Raw genomic sequence first — 14,439 nt, 5'->3', positions numbered from 1 at the left:
ATTTGATGGGTTGTTTAACAAACCACTGCTAATTCCTTAAGTCCTGCTTTATCCAGAACTGTGGAATTGTGTACTGCATAGCCTGCATATTGACATCAGCAATGTGTGAGCACTGGATACTTGGCAACGTTATTGGCAGTGATGTCCCCAGCCGACAGGTCTCGTACACCCATGAACTGCTGTGGAAAGTGTGTGTTTGTTCCTTTCTTGCCAGTTTTTGTTGTTGTCAAAAAGTACGTACAGTCTGATCTTTTTAGGGTTTAAGGATTGGTGGAGATACCTCTGGTAGAGCAAAGGGCAGTCTGAGAGAAAGGGAAGTTTGGAGAATCAGGCATTCATTGGTATTTCTGTTCAGAAAATGTATAATTTAAACTTAAGAAGGAAATTTCTAGTTTTCTTAAATTCTGTGGATCAGCGTATAATGTAAGCATTTAATTTTTAATGAGCTCTTTAGTTATGTTATGAGTTGTCTCAGATCATTACATTCTATCAGTAATTCACTCTTTCACTCATTGAATGTGTTGATTGTATCTTCTGCTGCTTCGAAGACTGATTTTGATACATAAAGGCATAAAAGAAGAATGCTGAAAATTGCCATATAAACATATTTATTTAAAAAATAATTTGAAACACAAGTTAAAATTGTAAGTTGTCTAATATTATTAGTTTCTCAAAATTGTGTCAGCAGTTGCAATTTCAACATGAAGCACAATATATTTTAAAATATGCAACCATAAGCTAATATATCTTTAATTGTATCATTTTGTTGTGCTAGGTGAAAGACTAAATATTTATAAGTCTTCAGAAGCAGCTTTATAATGAGCCCAAAGGTTTTCCCAAAATAATTATCCATTTCTCTGCCATGCGTATTTTAAATATTATCTGTGTTACTCCAGAGTAATGAAAGAATTCCAACAGGAATCATATATATATTTTTCTTTTTTAATTTATTGTATATCTGAGTTGCTTGTTTCTTTCTAAGTTCGAAGCCTTGATCTGGAGACCTGAAGAAGAGCAAATGTGTGAAGTCCTGCCCTGTAGTGCTGGACACTGATTACCACTCACCATTATGGAAAGCAAAGCTTTCTGTTTTCTGCTACTTTGCAACAAGTGTGGCACTGAACTCCCAGATGCAAGAAAGCAAATGTAAAAATTACTTTTGAAAGGTGACAATATTTTTATCTTAGGGAAAGGGGGTATGTTTGGCGCAGAGGGCTGCCCTCAGGAATCGCTGACCATGCATCTGGGGACAGACCACAATGGGAGATCGTGCCCATCCGTGTATCTCCACACCATCCAGGCGCTGATGCTGCTGGAAAGATGCTGTTCAGAAAGCCTTAGTCATGGGGCGAGTTGACCATGGGGAAAAAAAAATAGTCAAATGTTTAATTGTTCTAATCAGAATTTTATATTTCAAATGTAAATTTTTAGGCCAAAATGTTCTGGGTGTGACCAGTTCTATTAAAGTCAAGTCTTCTGTGAATTAAATGGTACAAATTCAATGCTTGTTGGCAATTTTGGAGAGAGCAAACCTTTATGCAGAGTTATAGACTTTTAGCTACTGCTGTACTAAGCATCTCAGAAAAATACTTTGTTCTGGTTTCTTACAGGTTTAATTCTTTTTCAGGGTGGGTAGTTTGTTTTGGGCAGGTTACAGTAAAGAGAAATTCTAATGTCAAAAGTTAAGTATTGCAAAGTGCAGAGTTTCCTCTGTTTACTTTGGAGGAATCAGTCAGACACTTTTACCAGCTTGACTGTGTGTGCTGTTTGCTCTGTGTGAATTTGAACATCTGTCTTTCTATGAACTTCTAATTGCCTGTCATGCTGTGTTGTTTTTGTTGGAGATGTACTTAATTACAGCCAGGGCTTCAGTAATAGCTCCAAAGTTCACATTGCCTTGAGCAGGACTTTTTTGACAATTCCAGAACACATGGTTTCAGAAGACAAGGCAGAACGCAAATGCTATGGGCAGCTCAATCCTGTATATCTCTTTGAGGAAAACCAGAATAAAACAACATCAAAACGAAGACAAAAATCAGCACTTTACTTACAGAAGTAGAAAGTGCCACTTTGGGCAAAACTTGCAGTAACTCCTGTTGAAGACTGGGCGGGAGGCTCAGCATCTTATTGAAATACTTCTTAGCTACTTAAAGGTGGTGGACATGGGTGACCGTTTAGGTATCACCAGCCTGTTGTGATGGTGGGGATGAGGGTGAGAATAGAGGAGGAAGAACAGCAAGGTTACATATTAGAGAACAAGAGACAGATGATGTTGTTACTGATTTCGGTATCGTCTGTTATCATATGCGTTCATAGTGGCAGTACCATCATGGCCTCTCCATCTCATCCCTAATTATGGTTAAGATACAGACATGACTGTTGTTTTGGTGGTGGTTTTTTAATGAAAATCAATCTCATGGGGTTTTTTCCCCCTCTTTCCTTCCTGTTTTTTTGGTGGTGATGGGTTTTTTTTTGTTTGGTTGGTTGGTTTTTGGGTTTTTTTGGCCTTTCAAAAGCTGTTTTTGTTCAATAGCAACTCTGATATGACAATAGGAATAAAAACTAAAGATCTTGGCCAATCTGAGTTTAATAAATTTATATGAAGCTGGGTTAATCGTTTCACAGCAGTCTCACACAAAAAGTTACTTCCCCCCCTTTTTTTTTAATGTTGATGAAAGTAAAGGGTTGCACAGCAGTGATGTTATTCCTTGACTAAATCCAGAAGGGAAACACATCTGATTCCCATTCATACTTAGTGTATTGGTCTATGAGAGGTTGCTCCATCTTGAATGTTGTTAAGTTTATTTTGAAGCTAAAATTAAAAAAAATAAATCAGTCACTTTGAAGTAAGTAATCTGGCCTTAGAATATGAATGCCTCATTGAGGAAGAAGAATGTCAATGAGTATGTAATTTATTTAAGATGCTTGAGATATTTTATTGTTTTTGGTTCTCCAGGTAGGCAAAAAAGCCAAGCCTTTTGAGTTATATTCAAGCTCCTTTATAGTTAACTGCCTTGATGTTTGCTCTCTAGACTCTCACTGAGTATACTACAATAAAAATTGATGCAAGTATTGCAGCAGAATTTCAAGAATAAGGTCACATCTCATCTGTTCCACATAACACACTGGGATGCCAGTTTGTATTGTAATTATCAACAGCCCAATAAATGCAATTTCTAATTTAAATCACAAGATGGCAGCAAATTTTTAATTCACTTAATATTTTACTAAACTAGATAAACCTTATCTCTCGAAATAATGGTTTTCTTACAAAATGACAGCAACCTTTGTTTAATGATCAGATATACATGGTATTTACAGACATGCCAATGTTTCAGATGTTTTGACTTCATACTTCTACAAAAGTGTATTTCAATTTAAAAGACGATTACCTTGAACTTTAAGGATCAGTAGCTCACAGTACAGTAGTTACTAAATCCCATCAAAGGTATCATGGATAAAAACAATAGCTTTTACCTCTGGTCTTGATTTCTTGAAGAGAAAATGCAACAAAGCATTTCTTAAAATTCAGGTGGAGGCTCACAAGACTTGATCATATGGATTCTTTCCTCTATAAGCAATTCTCATTTATGTTTGAAGTGCTCGCAGGCCTGAGCTTTGAATGTTATGAAATAAGAAGCTTGACTCAGCTCCTTTAGCAGATCTTTTCTCCTGTGCTGGCCAATACCAGAAGTTAAAACTGTTTGGCCTGCTTGCCTTGTTTTGTCACAAGTGTTAATTGTCATTATATGTAGGTCTTACAGAATATGCATTTGATGGCCTTTAAAATGTTCTGCCTTTTGTTTTTCCTTGCAGTTTCACAACCACAAGCCGTACATAGCCAACTGGAGAAGCCATCAAGTACTGCAATTCTCTGCAATAACTGTGGAAATCCATGCAAAGGAGAAGTTTTGAGAGTTCAGAACAAATATTTCCATATTAAGTGCTTTGTTTGCAAAGGTAAGTGTTAGTGACAGCTGTTCTGATGAGCAGGGCATAAGCACTGGGCGTGTGACTTCATAGTCCTGGAAAATTCACAGACATATTTATAATGCAATCCATGCCGGAAAGGATTTACTGTAAACTCTATGTTTACTGTAAGACTACGAACATCCTAAATCCTAAAAGTGGAGTATGTTTGAATGGTTATAAATCCATGGAGTTTACTATAGAATTGGGATCCAAAGAACAACAGGCTGTGAGAACTGGTAATGAAACATGATGTGGAGCTAGGAGAGAATAACATTTACAAAGACACTCAGACAGTATTCCTCTCCCAGCTTTCTAGCACATGCCAGAGCATGGGCCGTGACCATGTCTGTTTGGGCTCTTTATGTTGGACTGTGACTGATCCCCAGTGTGACCCTCTGTTCTTTTCCATTTTTTTTTTGGAGGGGAACTATTTGGCTTCCTCCAGATTGGTGCCTTGTGATCCAATATTGGCAGATTGTGAATGGCAGAAGGATGGTCAAGGAAACAGGGAGTTAACTGATATGACGCCCCTTCTGTAGATACTTGGTTGTTTGAAAGATTATTTAGAAGTTACAAAGATCTTATTTGTTTTAAATGCACAAATGAGTGAATGTTAACTGATGTTTACTGGACAACCTGCTTACTTCATCATTAAGGAGTACTTCAAATGACATTTTGTAATCCTTATAGCACAGCCTAGAAACACAAGCGTGGCTCTAGTCCCAGCTGTGTTAATATGACTATTTCCATTTCTATTCAGAGGAAACTGTTAGAAAGAAAATGGTTATTATTTGTCAGATACACTGATATGTTTACAAATCCCATGGAACTAAGTATATTGTATTCAATACCTAATTCAGTCTTTAATGAGCTAGAGAGACAGGATTAAATGTTTAGCTCAATAATTGTGTTAATTGCAAAATTTCATAACAAGAAAAATAAATGTAGTGTGCTGTCCTAAACAGCAAAAATATTTTTGTCACCTGTTCATAACCAGCGTGTATTTAAAGCAGAACACAGCTCATACATACGTCTTTCAAACTCTCTTAAAGCCACCTGTTCTTATGGCAAATTTTATTATCAAATTAGTTTTTCAGACCTAACTCGGGAAGAGAGCAGCTAATTTGTTATTTAGGGATCTTTGTCTCCTGCATTAAATCTCAGTAACATACTGATATGTGCTCCATATAATTATCTTGATGAAATCCAAGCCCCCCTTAGTACAGATCTCCTAGCAGAAAACATTGACAAATCTTATGGGAGGAAAGAGACAGAATTATACATCCACATTTTCATTTCATAGGGCATCTCCTTTTAGAGTTTGACAGGTCACCTGCAAATGCAGCAACTAGATTCTGAAACTCTTCACTGATCCCAAATTCAGGCAGTGTAGAGTGCGGAAGATGATGATGAATGTACTGTAGAAGCTGCATTACCCCTACCTGTCTCTAAGAGATAAGGAGTTTGTTCGCTTCAGGCAGATCTTGGATAAAATGAGAAGAAAAAAAAAATCACTATGTTAACAAGCCGGGTAGTGTCTGTCATCACCCATGAGACTCAGCTGGCACAGAAGGTAGTGTCAGAGACGTGTGGTTAAACTGCTTTGTGGTGTCAGGGCTCTTGGAATACTTATATTCCTCCTTACTAGCCATTTTACTGAGTTTGTACGCACAATTATGGTGGTGTTTTTTCCCCTCATTAGTTAAATGCCATAATCACTTTTATCACTTTTCAAGGGTTTCCATCAAATTGCTGGCATCCTTCTGGTATCTGTTTATTTGTTTGTTTCTGGGTTTTATTTGTTATTCAAGAAGCATAAGTTGCTTTCTAGTGTGGATTTACCATGTTGCTATGTGAGAAGAGCTTAGGAACAGAAGAGAGCACTGAACATGCATTTCACTAGCTAACATAATGGGGAAAAAAGTAAGGTTAGGAAGACGTGATTTGGTTTTTAATTATGTGCTCAAAACAGTGGATGAAAAAAAATATAGTTAATGTGCTAGGATTTAGCCAAAAATGATGCTCAATTCTCCTGGTCAGTTGACCACTTACCTCCATTCAGCCTTGGAGGAGAGGTTTGTGACACAACCCTTTTCTGAACCCCTTTTCTTGTCATGCTGCTGGACTGTTGTGCATGAGCAGGGTGATGATCCTGAGAATATATTAACCTTACAGTTGACTCCTCCCTGTGGTGCATTTGTTTGGATGGTACTCAGCGATGTAGTTTGCCCCCTCTCACCTCATCTGCCAAAGATAGCATCTTGGAAGAGGCAATATATCCAATGACCAGCCCAGCTGCAAGTCAGTCCCAGGATAGATAGTCCCACATGTGGGCTGCTGCATGGCCCTGCTGAGCTGCCTGTGCCTGGCTACTTAGGTTGACTGCTTCTGCAGCAAACTACCTCATAGCCTTCATCAAAAACCTCAGATCTCTGTAAAACTGCAGAAAATTATCTTCCTTCTCACAGTATTTACAGATGTACGATGGTGGAGACCACAAAATGATAAAGAGCCTGTGAAGAACAGTTATAAATGACCATGTCTTCAGAGGGTGTCTGGAGATGGCTGAGGTCTGCTTGAATGACTTGATCAGTGACAGATGATATTACACTGGAAGAAGTCACACTTACCTTTGAATATATGTGAAATGTGAAACCATTTCTTGGATAGTGTTGGATAAATTATGAGGTTTCAGAGGGACAGGCATTTATTTTTTTTTTTTTAGGGTAGAAAGCTAGTTTTGTATGTTGACATACTGTGGTCTGATTATTCCTATGGGGTCTGTGAGTTTCAGAATGGCAACAGCAAATATGTAGATGCCTTTTGTATTTAAATTAAATTATATAACCGAGGAAGGTTAGTATAAAGTCACTTGTTCCTATCCAGTTCTTCTTACATTCACAGATAATGATTCTGAGCAATTCTAAGAAAATTTTTAAAAATTGAATAGTTCTTATTATTCAAGATTGAGATAAACATCCAGGTTAAAAAATTTAATAGCAATAATGTGAACTTCTGCTAGTTTTGCTCAATATCAAAGTTTAATAGGACTTATGGAGGAAAACAGGCATTATAAATAAGGTTTATACTCGTATATGTCTCAATATTTTTTAAGGCGCACATCTAATCTGCTAGTAAGAGGCTATAGAAAACATGCCACCTCATCTCACTTCAAATGTTTACTCAACTTTTACTTTAAAATATCTCCCATTTTAATCAGGTTTAATAAAAATACAGTTATAATAGAAGTAGATGCCTTTGAAATAATAAGACAAACATTTTATTCATTAGACTTCAAGGGCTTAGGTTGCCATGTTTGCGAATTCTCTTGTTACTTCTTACAGCTGCAATGAAAGCACCAAGGAAAATGACAAAAGGTGATAAAATATTGATGACTTGTACTATCAAATTAAAACAAATTGTGTTGTCTAGTTCATTCTGAGGGTGTCTGGCAGGTCAGAACTGCTTCTCATACAGGGTGTGGTATTAGACAAATACCCACTTGGAGCTCAATTACAACAGTGTAATTAGTGAGCCAGTAGAGACATTGACTAACGTAGAATCATATGTAGATAAGAGAGATGTAGGTGCTGCAGTTATATTATCCTGGGTAGGCTCTTTGATTTTTCATAAAGATAGAAATTACTTTGTTTTAGGAGCATTTGTTAAATATTTCTTTTTCTGGGATGTGACAACATCCTGGCATTTCCAAAGTAGCAGTAACTGATGTCAAATACAGTATTTAGGAAATATTAGAAGTGTGAAATCAAAGCCAAGTGTTTCTAAGGGGTCTGGATAATTTGGTTACTATAGCTTTATATAAAATCAGAAAACAGACTTTATTATGTATAGTCACTCTAGCAGACCAAATAATGGACAGTCCATAATGTGTTTGTAAATATATTTGCATACAAAAATCCTGCAGCCTCCACCCTAGTTAAATGGGAAAATCATCCCAATCCTGCAAAAAGCTGTTCTTTGTACAACGTAACTCACATGTGAAATGAACCATAACTCGTATCTTTGTCCTTCACTGATTTGGTCTTGATGAAATGACGTAAGCTTGCAATCCAAGCAACTGATGTGAAAACATGGCCATTGTGCTATAGCAGCTTCACTATGTACGTGTCTTGTTTTGCTCCTTATGTTTGTGGTTTATGTCTTTCTGTGGGTCAGCATTTGTGATTTTTGTGGTATTGCAGATTCCTGGGAACTGTGAAAAAGCCCTGGGTTTTCTATATCACTTCTATACCATTTTTTTCAGTAGAACATACAACACAACCTAGAGTTCTATCACTTATTTTGAAGCCACATTAACAGGAAGGAGTAAGACAGAGTTTTCATTGAAAAGGTTAAAAATGTCAAGTAATTTGGTAAGAGGAGTGATTTGTTTGTTAGATCAAACGCATCTGCCAGGATATAAATATGTTAAAAGCCACACTGTGTAATCTGAGGGACTTGCGTTTGAACATAGCTACGGGGTTTCATGTTTCGGAATGGGAGTCATTTACGAGAAGCTCCCTAGTAAGATTTCTGAGTCCCAACTTTTGGCCAGGCAGTAGTGGCTGATGGCATGTGAGGTATCTGAGGCACTGGGGATGCAGCATAGAGGCTCTCGTTGTTCAGGCATTCTAAGCAACGTGTGCATCACTTCCCGAGTACTTCAGGAGTTCGTAATCCCAGATCATATTGACTCATTGGAATAGGAAAAACTACGCTTTTGATGCAATACTGTCAGAGTCTGGCTGGGACAGTATGGTGGGTAAGGGGTTAATTTACCAATGGCATGTTAGCTTAATGTTTCATTTAATTGAAATAATGATAATAATCATTATCACTTTTGCCTGGAAAAGGGATTTAATGCAGTGGCCTATGGTTCTGTGTGGTGGGTTTGAGATTTTTAAACTTTAAAAATCATTAATCACTAACATTCCAAAAGCAGCTCAATGATTAAAGCATGAAAAACATCAGTGAAGTCTCACAATCACAAAGTAATTTTAAATTTTTCTGTTATTTTTATCACATCCTTGTTAGTTGCAACGTTTCTTTGGATTCATGAAGAACGTTCTGCAACCCCTCATGTCTTGGTTGTACACCAATCACATCAGCACTTTAGCAAGAGCTTTATATCATGGCATCCGGAGTCTGGATTTTTTTAAGAGCATCTTTCATTAATGTATGTAATATTAGTAAAGTGTGGGAAAGGGACAGGAACAAATCACAGTTAAGATTATCAGTAAAGGAATATCTTCCTTGCATTTCAGTAAAGGTTATCTATCTGTCTACCACAGGAAGCCAAGCTTCAGTTATTTCTGGTTTCCAGCTTGATTTACCTCATTGAAAGCCATTAAGTTTTAGGTTTTTAGGGCATAGTAAAGCTATACATGCTTAGTCTAGTCTTTATACCCAGGATATTACATAATAGCCCTGCTTTACTTTTTTACTAACAGACAAATACAATTTTCTTTAATCTTTTCATTGCCTTGCTTTTCTCCTTATTTATAGTCTTCTAGTCTGAAGAATGAGAAGTTATGTAGAAAGTTAAGTGCTCTTTGAAAACATGGCTAGGTGTTTCAAATAAGTCATTACTGCAATTCCTGGGGGACAGTGCAAACTACAAATCTTCATGGGCGGAAGATGATTCCATTGTGGAGGGCTGGTTCATCTCTGGGAAGTGCTACCTGGGAGAGGTGCTTAACTGTGCTGGGGAATGCTGAGGTAGATTTAGATAAAGATGCCAAATAAATGAAGAGTAGTAAAACTTATCCTGATTTAAATCAAAGTAGAACCGGGACAAAAAAATCTGAATGCATTTAAAAATTATGCCTGATGTTAATTAAATTAAGCTTTGGATGGTAACATAAGCTTTGCAGGCAGTAGAGTTATTACTCAGATAAAGCAATTTGAGCATACATATTTTCAGCCCACATTAGATAATGTCACGCCTGTAATTCTTTTTAATTACTCAAGTTCTCTTCTTAGGGTAAAGTTTTTTCCCCCCCACAAAATATGTCAGTGCCAGGTTACCTTTATGCAGGGGGACTTTCCCTCAGTATTACAGTTTTTCACATGGGGATACAGCAGGGATACAGCCAGCATGTAGTTCCTGGGTGTTTTGATGCGCTAAGGTGATGTGAAACCTGTATGGACACCCAGAGAGAGCTGTCGCATAAAATTCATCACTGCCACAGTGGTGTTATTCCACCTCCCACTTTCCGCAACTCATTAACATGAGACCATCTGCCATATCTGTGCATAGTCAGAGCAAACACTTAATTTGCAAACCTGTAACTGGCACCCAAAACATCATTATGAAAAAGCAGAAAATATTTAATGTTGTTACTTTACATGTTAAAAAAAAAAAAAAAAAGACAAACTGTTTTACTTAGTCCAGCAAATGACAGCAGCATTTTATCATAAACTATTAAGATCATATTAGATTTAAACTGCATTAAAGCACATTTCTCTTTCTTAAATCTCTTCAGCATGCTTGTCAATTTTAAATAACCAGATTGATTCCTTAACATAATAAATCAATATAAACCAAGCAACTTTTCCGTTTTCCCAGGAGTTGTTTTGGTGGCTTGAAAGAGACATGTACATAGTGCTGTGAGGATCCCTCTCACCCTCAGCACTGTAGGAGAGCTTTTATAGGGCAGTAACATTGTCTTTAAGCTACTGGGAAATTCTGCTTTCCTGAAGGGAAATGGAAGATGGAAATGTACTTTCTAATGCAAAAATTACTAGATGTGTAGTTCACATAAAGTACAGGAGTCAAGTTACATAATGCACAGGAAATTCCCCAAACTCTCCTTTGTTTTTATTAGTACACCTGAGTCATTAATGCTTTGTCAGTCTCCAAAGAGCATTCTGAATCTCTAAGTGTTTTCCTGCACTGAAGTGTGTACTCCACAAATTAATTTACAGGTATCATGGTCAGTGTAGCCTGAAAGCTTCTGTAGATATGCTGTACACTGTATCCTTTATAGCTTTATCAATGCTACACATGCATGGTGAAGTATTGCAAGATGGGCAAGATATAGTCCAGAGTTCTCTGTATCTCACCCACTGCAGAAATCTGGTCTGGTTTTTCTCTGGCAGACCTGTCTGCCTTCTGCAGTTCCTGGTCAGGAGCTGGGGAAGGGGCCAGCAGGTCTGCACCAGACATTCCTGGTGCTGCATATGCCTATTTTTCTCTACCTTGGACTGTAAAATAAAATAAAATAAAATAAAAAAACTTATAGCTGGTATTTCAGATATTATAGCTAAAATGCTGCCAGTAACTGACAGACTTGAGTATTCTTGATTTCACTGACATCTGCTTGGAAAGACTTAGATATAATCACTCCTACCTAGGAAGAGTGATTGTATTGTATGGATTATATATATATATATACTACTACCAGGTTCATTCTGTCTTGCTGCTGCCTCACCTATAGATAAAAGTCTCAGATGTGAATTGTCCAATAGGTCAGGTGAGCTGATATTCTCATGCGGACTTTGCCAGCAAACTTCCAGGTGGGGAAGACTTCTCCGAAACCTTTGTGAAAAGCTTACCTAGACTCATCCTCACCAGAGCATGCAACAGGAGTATCACAGTGACAGTTGTCTTCTGGAAATGGACTCAGACTGCTTCAAATTAATTGCAGTTCAGTTTGAATTTAAGTCAAAGATGTAGCGGTGGAAGTTTGCCAGGTAGTTGCTGTTGCTTCTCACAGTCATAGGAGCCAGGAGAAATGTTCCAGATGTAATGATGGGCTTTTAGAGAATGGGCTCCCAGACTGCATCAATGGTGTATGAAACCATGCAATTTAGCTGCCAAAGGAGAATTATATCAGCATCATACTATGTGTCATTCTTGAGATCTTAGTCAGCCACCAGGCTTCATCTCAGGGATGAAGGAGAAATACTAGAAATGGGTATAAAGCTGCAGTACTGAGGAAGAAAACGTTTATTTAGCTCTGGGCAAGCAGAGATCTCTTTCTTGTTTTCTCTGTAACAACCTTATGAATGGGTCTTCGTTCTTCCTTTTATTTTAAGGGTCTCTGCCTCTCTCCTGTCTTGGATTCACACCTGGTTGTGTGCAGTTGCCGATCCATAAGCAAAATGCTTGATTGTCTGGTAGTCTGAAAGCAAAACGGGGCTGGCTGTATGACAAGAAGACCAGTACGTTTTAGTGCTATAGTCTGCTGTAGTGTACAGCAGCACAGAAAGTGCAGCACCCTCTGAGACTCTCCAGAAAAAGCTGATTTTCAGGCCCTGCACACAGCCAAAAAATTAATGTACTTTCAGTTGACTTGCTTGCCAGCAAGGAAAATTGGGATGCATTTTATATTTGTACAGTGCAAATAGAATACTGATGACATACAACAGTGGGCTAGCAATGTGCTTCAAGTGTATTGATTAATTGCTAATGCTGCTATTTATTTTTATAGGCCATAGGCAACAAAGAATTATGGAGTTAGATTGACTGTGAAATCACACTGCAGAAATGATAGTGCTCCAGTGCTACTGTTACAGACAACAGGCTGGGGAAAAATAGCCTCTTTCTAAGCAAATAGAGGAAACCCTCAGTCCTACTTGAAGTATTTTGGTGTCAGGTAACTGCAAACCATCTTAATGAGTGGAATTCCTGAGTTGTCAGAGAAGCCACCCTGAAATACCCTCCTTATGAATGGTGTGGATATCTTCCATCTCAAGTCCCACAGCATGTCCAGGTACTGGCTTGCTGCCAAATACCATAGGAGGAGACAAACATTTATTCACTACTTAAAATTACTCCTTAAGCTTGTAACTGTTCAGGATAGGGCATTGCTTTGATACACAGGGTAGTAGCAAGACAAGCAGCTGAGTTACTCAGTGTTAGTCTCTTCATTATCATAAGTGCTGTGTTTGCAGTGCTTTTCTTGTTTTACTGAGATGAACTTGAGTAAGGGTTGATAACTGTTTCTAGGTTTTAAATAACCCTACCTCCAGATACTCATTTTGGATGACAAGTGTTGGGTAGGAGTGGATCTGTGACATAATGCTGATTTCCTGTCCTAGAAGAGTAAGATCTGGTAGTTATAATGCCTTCAAATGTGCTCTCCAGTCTTCCTCCAGCTTTCCTTTCCCTGATTTCTTGTCTCTGCAGGATCATCTCAGCTGGGAAGTGTCCCTCTGTCCACATAAGCAGCAGGCAAGGGGGGACAGCAGCTAACCCAAGGGATGGCTAGTGGGAGACCTACTCTTCTCACCTTTAAATTTGGACTATTTTAATATCCAAGCCAATATTTAACTGGAATCCTGTGGTCTTTTCTAGTCAGCTGGATGTTGAGTTAAATCATATCAGATGGTTCAAAGAGTTCAGGAGCACATGAGGGTTTTGGGTTGGAACTGGTGGTGGAGTTGTGTGAAGAGCAGTAGGGGAGTATTTAGATTGCGGAGAAGCTGTGACTTCCTCAAGCCTGCAGAGTTGGTGGATAAGAGGGAAGGTATAATCATGGAGACTCCCTCCTGTGCCCCATATTCACTCATGAGCTAGATTTTTCTTCATTCATTAGTAAATATAAGGACTTTAGAGTGGGTAGCACCTCTGTGAGCTGTCATGTACGTGGTTTCCGATATGGGCGTGTGCCAAAATGAGATGGAAAGAAGGGGCCAAAAGCCCACAGTGCTGAGCTTTCTATGCAAAAAATACATTAATGGGTTCTCTTTCTCAGAGGATTTGCTTATAACTAATGAGTTTGGAGAGAACTCTAGAAGAACTAGTCACCACTAGCCACCACCACCAGACAAGATTTGAGATTAAGGGGCCAAATGCGGCATCAAGGTCTGATACAAATGATTTTTTAAACGTCTTGGAATGCTAAAACACTAAAAACCTGTGTCACTGATATGGCTAAAAACTTGTGTGATACCTAAGCCTGTTTAAAATCTTTTCATCCCAGCTTTTTCCTCTGAAGAAATACTTTACAATGTAACTGATGTTTTTACATGAAAAGCCTGTTTTCATTTAAAAGCTGTAATGAAAAAAGTATTTTTCTTTAGTATGGCATATGTAAGATTGTCTCAGCTAAAAATCTTCTGAAATGATGTAAAAGCAGCTGGCTTTATAAAAGAAATATTTAAGACAATTGTAGTCCTGCCATAAAGATACTCTTGCACCAAACTGAATCAGTAGTCATACTGATGTACATCAGATTTAATACCCTTACTGAGCAGAAAAGGTTATCAACTCTCTGAAGAAGAATAAGCATGTTGGCCACTACTCTCAATTCAGTTTTTTTGTGGATCTAAGTAGTTCCAAATAACTTTATATCATAACCTATTTATATGTCAGTTGATTTCTACTACTGTATTACACAGGAGGTAGTACTGTCAGTGAAAAAGAGCTTCTTTCCATACTTGCCATGTATTTTCTGCTGTAACTCTAAAATTCAAGGGTTAGGTATTTGTTATATTGTAGTGTTTGTGAAGTGTTTGTGA

The 14,439-nt window shown here is 37.9% G+C and overlaps 1 protein-coding gene across 17 annotated transcripts in view; it reads left to right on the top strand.

Annotated features, from left to right (window-relative positions):
- Positions 1-14,439, top strand: part of ABLIM2 (actin binding LIM protein family member 2) — a 146,882-nt gene that overhangs the window by 35,562 nt on the left and 96,881 nt on the right. For 16 of the 17 annotated variants that reach the window (XM_082051678.1, XM_082051683.1, XM_082051681.1 and 13 more), the window contains exon 2: positions 3,817-3,960. In XM_082051678.1, the coding sequence (XP_081907804.1) occupies positions 3,817-3,960 (144 nt within the window). Of the gene's footprint in view, positions 1-982; positions 1,147-3,816; positions 3,961-14,439 lie in introns of all 17 variants that reach the window. The other variant, XM_082051689.1, reaches the window with a different exon arrangement.

Source organism: Streptopelia decaocto (assembly GCF_964273445.1).
Source record: "Streptopelia decaocto genome assembly, chromosome: 4".
Taxonomy (NCBI): Eukaryota; Metazoa; Chordata; class Aves; order Columbiformes; family Columbidae; genus Streptopelia; species Streptopelia decaocto.
The sequence above is the reverse complement of the archived record's forward strand: the minus strand, read 5'-3'. Positions and strand labels throughout refer to the sequence as shown.